This window comes from Astyanax mexicanus, chromosome 2, assembly GCF_023375975.1.
Source record: "Astyanax mexicanus isolate ESR-SI-001 chromosome 2, AstMex3_surface, whole genome shotgun sequence".
In the NCBI taxonomy this organism is placed as follows: Eukaryota; Metazoa; Chordata; class Actinopteri; order Characiformes; family Acestrorhamphidae; genus Astyanax; species Astyanax mexicanus.
In genome coordinates, this window is record NC_064409.1 from 33632913 (window position 1) to 33641446 (window position 8534).

The 8534-nt window shown below is 37.1% G+C and overlaps 1 protein-coding gene across 1 annotated transcript in view; it reads right to left on the reverse strand.

Moving 5' to 3' along the window:
- The window catches only part of pdzrn4 (PDZ domain containing ring finger 4), an 88924-nt gene extending 85448 nt beyond the window's left edge, over window positions 1–3476 (reverse strand). Inside the window, exon 1 of the mRNA XM_015604721.3 lies at window positions 2858–3476. Coding sequence (XP_015460207.3) covers window positions 2858–2926 — 69 coding nt within the window. The 5' untranslated portion in view covers window positions 2927–3476. The remainder of the gene's footprint in view (window positions 1–2857) is intronic.
- Window positions 3477–8534: the final 5058 nt, after the last annotated feature.

Below are 8534 nucleotides of genomic sequence, written 5' to 3' on the forward strand. Positions count from 1 at the left end.
CAGCAACAGCATTTGTATATTTTTATATTACTGGAACATAATTAAGGTCTAAAAGGGTGGTTGGTTTCTTTATTTTTGCACTTGTTTTGGCCTATTTAAGTCAGCAAGTAAATAAATAAAATTCACATTTTGAATAAAACTACACATTTGACTACATTTGTGAGGAAGAGGAAAAGCTATCTACCAAACTACAGACTGAACCATCTCAGCAGAAAGCAAAAAAATTGCCTTTCGTCAATCAAATACTTTCTAAGTGAAGCTCAGAGAGTGGAAAACTTAATAAAAGTGCCGAATATGAGCCTGCTATTGAGTTCAAAAGGTACATTAACTTTTATTTATGCTGAAGTTTATGCTCTCACTTTCTCTCTCTCTTTTTCTCTTTTTCACTTGTGTGGTCATACACACACAAACACTCATACAGCTGATGACAAGCTGTTGAATGTGTGGAATATGGAGCTACACTAGCGCCTTTTTTTCACCATTAAAACACTCCTTTTAAACTCAGTAACTCAGCTGATTACAATATTCTATTTTAGATATTTTAGAGATGATACTATACAGTAAAACTACCCTGAGATATTATTATACAGTAAAACAAACCCTGAAAAACAAGTTGATCATGATTTTATCCATGATTTAGTCACAGAATATTGTTGTGATTAATAAAGCTATTTTTAAGGGATTGGCAAAAGCAAAATAATTGCCTTTCGTCTACATTTTCAGGAGTCTGAAATAAACACCACCATGGCCATCACAACACTGCCTCTCTACTAGCCCCAGCGAGCGGCTGTGGTGACAGCTCAGCTACAGTTCAGCTCCATTGATGTCGCCCTCACTGTGTCTTAATCTGAATGAGATGGTTCAGGTCAGCGCAGAGCATGGCAGCCGACACATGCTGCCGCGCATATCATTACCATACTGCTCAACGGCCACCAACTACTACTGTTGATGTGTAGAATCAGAAACCTGTTCAGGTGATTCAACTCATTTTACAATTCAGTTCTATTTTAAGACTCATCATCATGCTGAATTAACAATTAATGATGAATGAATAATGAATCATTCAACTAGATCACTCAAGTTCAGTCACCTTAACACACTGCTGCTCAGTGAATTACAGTAGATCAGTGGTTTTCAGACTGTGGGTCACGACTTATGTGTGGTGATGAAGTAGTTACAGAAGCTTTTTTTTTTAAGTCACAAACAGTAGTTTTCAAGGAACTTACAATCAACATGTGGCACAATTTTGACATTCTTTAGTTCTTACTCAAGCAATTGGAATCAGCATGTCAAAAAAAGCCACAGTGAAAAGATTGAAAAAGTGTATGTAACTCAACTAATTGAATCAAACTAGAGATAGGAGCTAATTAGACTGCATAAAAATTAATCTTAAAGTCTTACAATCTTACAATCTTTGAGTTTTCTTAAAAGCATAATTAATGCAACTTCATTCACCTTCATAAAACGATAGCTGGGTCTTGAGACAAAAAGTACACTCTACACTGTGTATTCCTGAAAAGTGTTTTCTTCATTTGTAATAATAACAATACCTTATTTCAAAGGATGCTTTTTATTCAGATAAAAAATCATGTAAGTTTAGAAAAGGTTCTTTGAGTTGTCAGATTTTTTTTTTATAAGAACTCTATGGTTGCTTTACTAGAAAACCCTTAAAGAAGCCATTTTTATGTACTGTGCATGGCTTCATTTTTTCAATTATAGTCAAGTTAGGTCAATAAATACAGTTTTGCTAAGCTTACTTTGGAGGTGTTCTTCTAGGTTATGAATCTCATTGGGAATCCCCTGCTTAATCATTGTCAGACCCCACAAACATGTATACAATTAAAAATCATTTTAAATTAGAAGGTTTTTGCATTTCAAACTTTTTAATTGACCTGACACATGATTTTATTCAGTGTAGATAACACTGAAACACGAAATCTGTGACTCCATGTGACATCCATGTGCGACTCAAAAACAAAGCGTAGTACTCTACCATTCATGACCGAGAGAAGACTCATACAATACTCATTTATTCAGAGGACACGTAAACATCACATCACCAGCAAAAAAAACTGAATTACCTGATCTGATTTACTAAATGAATACATCAGCTTTTATATTATCATCTTAAGAAAACAAGAAAAGCAGACTCTTATAAATAAAGATGTGTCAAGATGGGGTCTCTGGATTGTATTGGTTCCCCAAAACTGTACTATATGGATACTATATGTATAATCTAAGGGTCTACAGCTATAGTCTTTTTGTCTGGACCAAAATACATGAGGTAAATGAAATATGACATAATAATCTAACATCAGCCAGTAAATCAGAAGAATCTAAATCGCAATGAAAGCATCATGTCTAGTAGTTTAAGTGAGGCTATTGACCTTAGACCAAAATTGTGTTAAGACTCTATCCAATAAAGGCATGAATTAGGCTTAAAAGCACCATAAATGTACCAGCAAACAACAAGAACAACAAGTACAATCTCTAGAAATACATCTGCACACCCTTGTAAAAGTGTGTGCAAAGAGTGTGTCTGTGTATATACAGTATATATTGGCTAATATGCATTAGAGCAATCAAAGAATATACATAAAGCAAACTGTGCAAGGTGTGTCACAGTTCACAGAAAGACTTTTTTTAGTCTTTAGCTCTCAAAAGAAGCCTGATCAAACCCATAGTTCAGTAAGTTTCAGACCTTTACATGATGGGGTGACATAAGATTCCACACAAACCACACAAACTACATGATTTCCCCCTAAAAGTGTACTGTACATCCAAGCCAGCAAGCCAAAAACCACTATTCTCTACTCAAAAACACAGACATGAATGGACTGGATTAAGCAGAGCTCACCTGAGCGATCTCGTACAGCAGTTTGTAATGTTCCTCCCTCTTCTGCAAGGTGCACAGGTTACAGCCCATCCTGGCCGAGCGCGAGAGGCACCCCTGGGACCCCTCCACCTACGGCTGGCAGTGGCACACACAGTCACACACACACCACCAGGGATCTCCCTCAAGTTCTGAGCGACGTGTCTCATCAGTGTCCCTCTTCTTGCACTCTTCTGCTCAGGTGTAAAAAAGCAAAAATAGCCAAAAAGACAAAAAAAAAGAAGAAAAAGACAAGCTGTCCAACAGACTGGACCTGGCAGGGTGCTACTGACTGGATCCCAATACAGTGTATGTGTGTGTGAGTGTGTGTGTAAGAGAGAGAGTGTGTGAGTGTATGTGTGTGAGTGTGGGAGTCAGCGTTTTTTGTTTCTATCTCTCTCTCTCTCTTTCTCTCTTTCTCCTTCCCTGTGCCTGTCTGCTCTCCTCTCTCTTTCTCAGGCATGTACTACTGAAGCACATTCACACACACACTCACACACACACACACACACGCTGTAGTAATTCTGGCTCCAAGACACACCCCCTTCTCTCTCTCTCTCTCTCTCTCTCTCTCTCGCTCTCTCGTTCTCTCTACCCCTCAGTGAGGGGTGCTTGGTGCACATGACTACACTCTCCTCAGCTCATGAATAATAATGAACCCCATTGGTTATTCACAAAAAGGGTGGTGGAAGCTTGTGTGTGGAAGAGTGTGTGTGTGTGTGCTAACTGGTTACACCTCTTAACACTGGCTCACGATTAACATGATAACTGTACCATTACATCACTCCAATTGGAAATCTGTTTGTTGTTTTATTGTTTAATAAATGAGGGAAATCAAGTCACTTATTATTCAATAAATCCACCATCCAAGAAATCCAGCATCTCATTTATCTCATTTTCAAACAAAACTGCAGAGAAGAACCAGTTGTTCCTTTTCAGAGATATTTGCAGGACCAGACAATAAACAATCCAAAAAAAATTGAGATGATTCAAATCTGTGCTCATCAAATAAACATCACTCAGAGCTTTCATCTATGAGAGGAAGAAAAAAAGATCAAATTCCGCTCTCGTGTCAGATCTGAAAACAGGTGTATCTGTCCATCCTCTCACTGTGGGTATGAACAGATGCAGAGCTCATCAAGAAGCTCCAACTGAGAAAAAGCAGACAAGCACAAAAAGAAGAAAAAAAACATTTGATTAAATTAAAATACTGAGACTGACACATTCTGCTGTAATCGTAAAATTAATGATCGATCATCCCAGAGTTCAGACCTCAACAGCATTTTATGGAACTCCAAAAAGACTGCCACTATGATCCGAGGATCACTGGTTTGAAACCTGGATCATGCTGCATGCCATCAGCAGCCGGAGTCCGAGAGAGCACAGTTGGATTTCCTCTCTGAGGGATGGGGATCTTTCATACTACTCCAAGGCCCTAATGAGCGATGTTCATTTCCAACTTACACCCCACCAACCCCATCAATTTTCACGCCTTGCACCGGTGTCATTTAAATTGCAAATGTGTATGTAAATATATCTATGCCAAGTTCATTTCTGGTGTATTGTTATCTTGGCAGCCAAAAACACAGGTGGGCCACTGACAGACTACAACCTAGGCAGACATCAACAATCAGATGTTCATAAAGGTTATTGTCATATTACTTTTGTTAGTGTTAAATGATCTGCTCACACACCTTCACATTGTGAATGCGCAGGTAATTTTAAGCAATATTCAAGTAGTTCAGCTTGGTCTCTTTTTTTGTGAAAGATATATTTTTTTTTTGTCTCTTTTTTTTAGCAATTTCTGAATAATGGCTATTTAGATTAAGTATATGAAGTATGATCTCCTTAATACCTGTATTATATTAAAATAATAAAAAATTATGTACGTTCTTATAACTAATACAAATCATACTATAACACTGATGTTGTCAATGGTGGAAACTGTGTTCAGTTAAAAACATAATGCATGAGGCAGCTGCTCTGCAATAGGAAGACACACAGACGACAATTGATTATCAACAAAGTGGAAAAGAGAAAAAGAGAAAGAGAGAGAGAGAGAGAGAGAGAGAGAGAGGGAAAGAGCAAGAATGAGAGAGAGAGTCATACAGTTAACTGTATAGTAGCTGGGTAGTTGTCTGCTGGCCATGGAGTTGTCCTCTCGGGAGGTGGTAATCCGATTAGTGGAGCTTTAATTTCACTCAGCAGGCCTGCAGGGGAGCAGGACAAGCGCTTCTGTCCACATCAGGAGACTCCCTTAAGTCCACGCTCTTCCTAGACACACACACACACGCCCCACTGATACTCCTCCTGTCAGTCTGCCTGGCACCTAAACCCGGCTACCCTAAAAAAAAGATAGAATAAAGAAAATAACAAATCAATTAGGACCAATACAAATGAATGACACTTGTTTTGTTTTTCTGCTTTCCTGATTAAAACGCATTCATTATTTATAGATTCTGTTTCCCTTAAAGACAAACCGAAGGCGTTCTATACTGTCCTGCTCTGTCCTCCAGAAAGACACAAAAGGTCGTCAAGGAGATCTGAAGATGTTCTTCAGGATAACGTGGGCAGATCTCATCACAGTAACCTTTTGAAGGTGGGTGGACATGCTTTGAGCTGCTACAATTGGGGCTGACCTCATGTCAGTTCAAGCCCCTGACACAGCACCATATCCAATACAGCCATACAACAATAGGTCAGAGATCAAGTCAAAACTGAATGTGCAACCTTTTGAAAGAAAAAAGAGAAAAAGACTTGAATATACATCCTTGACTGGTGTTTTTCTCTATTGGGTACTATGGATTACTCTGAAATAAGGATCACGTGGATATACAGTACAATTCAGATCCTGGCAATGGTTTTATTGTGTAGGACATTTTTCCTTCTGTAGAATAGCTACAGATTATCAAAATCTTACCAAATGGTTTAGTTGAAATTCCATATACACGCCCAAAGACCCAAACTTGGTCTGACCAAAAAAAGGTGGTCTTGGTCCAGATCAACTAGACCATGATCTGGTTCGTTTGCAGTGTAATGCACTTTTTTTTGGATTGTTTGGAATTTAAGACTAATTAGTTTTGAAGTTTGAAGTTTTGAAACATGCTACTGTCATCTATTAAACAATAGAAAACGAAAAAGAACTAGTGTTGTGCCAAAATCCAAATCCCCTTCAGGTGCATATGTGACATGCAGCAGTATGAGTAAAGCAGATTTCAGAATAAGACATATATCTACTGTGACTGTAGATTAATCCTTATTTTCAAGCAGAAATACATAAATCTGAGGGTAGTTTGTTACTGTGATGCCACAGACAGAAGTGAGACGCTTGCAGTAAAAATTTTTACTTTAATAATCAGATCAGATTTCCAGAATTTCCAATTTTCCAGAATTTCCCTGTGGAATCAAGAAAAGAATCTATCGATCTAAGTACAAGCAACAGTAAAAACCAGAAACAAGCAGTCCAAAGGGATAAACAATAGATGAAAAATAAGGGTCAAAACCAGATCAAAAACATCTAGTAAAATGGTAAAACAAAATCAGAGACAAAAGCCATAAAAGGTCATACCCAGAAATAGATAAACAAAGAAATAAAGCTCAGGATGTAGCTAAAAAAAAACAGGGGCAATACTTTGCGAAAAGCTGGACAAACAGACTGGTATATATACATGAAAAAACACCAGAAATTAATCGGAACACAGGTGAGGCTGATCTAACTAACATGTGCTCATTGGCTGGCTGAGGCACATGACTGAGAGGTGCATTCTGGGAGTTGGAGTTTGTGAAGGTGAAAAAGTCTGTAGAGGCTTTGGAAGGTGTGACGGTTACATTCATTTTGCTGCCTAACATGCATGTCATATTTGGCAGGAAGGCAGAATTTGGCACAACACCTGGAAAGGCAATTTACTGAAAACATCAATCAGTGTCAAGTATAAGTACAGGTACAGCCCATGATGATGATGACCTGCGGCAAAAGTATTTTAAGCCGCTCACTAAACTGCATTGTGAACCAATGTCTAACTAACAAAACTAAACAAACAGGTGAATAGTGGTTTAAATTGTGAGAATATGTGTGAAAATTGCCTTATTTTGTAAGTTAAAGGTAGGGCAAGAATCTACATGAAATATGAACATCCTTCCAATAAATATAGTTTTACAGAAATGTCTGTGCAGTGTTTGTGTTTTGAGCTAAATTTGGCCTAATTATGGCTCTGTTCTGGCATCCAGATTTAGACAAAGTGCTGCTGTCATCTCACAGCAGTATTTTGGCTCGATAAAAGTAAAAAAATAAGTGTACCAGAACTATAAATCATCTGCTTCAATACAGGAGACATTAGAACAAAAATCAACAAACCGAAAATGATATTGTTCATCTTTGTATACTGGAGTTTTATAATGAGATCTAAACACATAAACAGTAAAAAAAAGTGGAATGAAATAGATTAGTTAAAGAGAATTTAAAATCTAGACTTTATAAAGGGAGCCTGCTTTTAATTGCTTGTTTAAACAGACATTCTCATCAGTTCCCATTGCACACTTCCAGATACCTTAATGAGAAGTTCTGGGATGTTGTTTTTTTCCAACAAGGGCTCTCCTTTATTTTTCCCCTTTTTTAATTTAAAAACTCCCTCACTGGATGAAACCCTACTTCACACTCTTATTGGCTGATGCACGCCAGAGTAGACTTTAAATTTGATATGTTGCTGTACACTCTTATTAAGTATTAAATCCTTTAACTAGTAGTGTCAATCATTTGCAAAAATGAATCTGATTAGTTACAACAATATTCTGTAATTAATAATTATGTAGGATGTTGTGTTTTGTGTTTAGTCTGCTAAACAGACTAGAACCATAGTTTTATCTTAGGGTACTTTTGATGCTTTTTAAATATACAATCTTTAAATGTGCCGAGTAACTGTTTAACTAAGATCTTTACCATCAAACTCAAGTAAGCTAAGACACAGAAGCTTTAATACATCACTAAATGAAACTGCTAACAAATAAACAGACTGTAAAACGAGTGAATTATGGAAGAGACTTAATAGTAAGGGGTGCAAACAAACACACACACACACACGTGCATGATGCCAAAACCTTTCTATCAAAATGTTTTTAACCCATTCATACCCTGTGCCAATTACAATGGACATCATGTCATTTTATGTTTCAAATGTTTTGTTACACAGAACAATAATTGAGAACTGTTGTCCATCAGAATAGATCATAAACCAGCCAATGAAAAAGTAGATTAGCCCCGCCCACTGCACTGGACAAAAAAAACTTCAGCAATTTAGACATTAGGACATGTCAGCACCACAGAACAAATAAGTCAAAGTAATACAAGCTTATTTTGACTAATTCTTTGTGTCTTAGAACAATTTTTTATCATGTATAGGAACATGTTTTGGACAATTGGATTTATTTTAATATAGATTTTATATTAGTAGGCTGTAGTAGTGTCTCATTTTACAGACAGAAGACAGCTTTTATATTTTTCCATCACTGGAACATAATTCAGGTCTGAGACTGTTAACCCTCCTGTTATGTTCTGGGTCAATTTGACTCGTTTTAAAGTTTGAAGATCTTTTCAGTATTAAACTTCTTCTACTTGCCTTTATTAGTGTAATCAACATATAATAGGGAAATGGTTCATTTCACATGT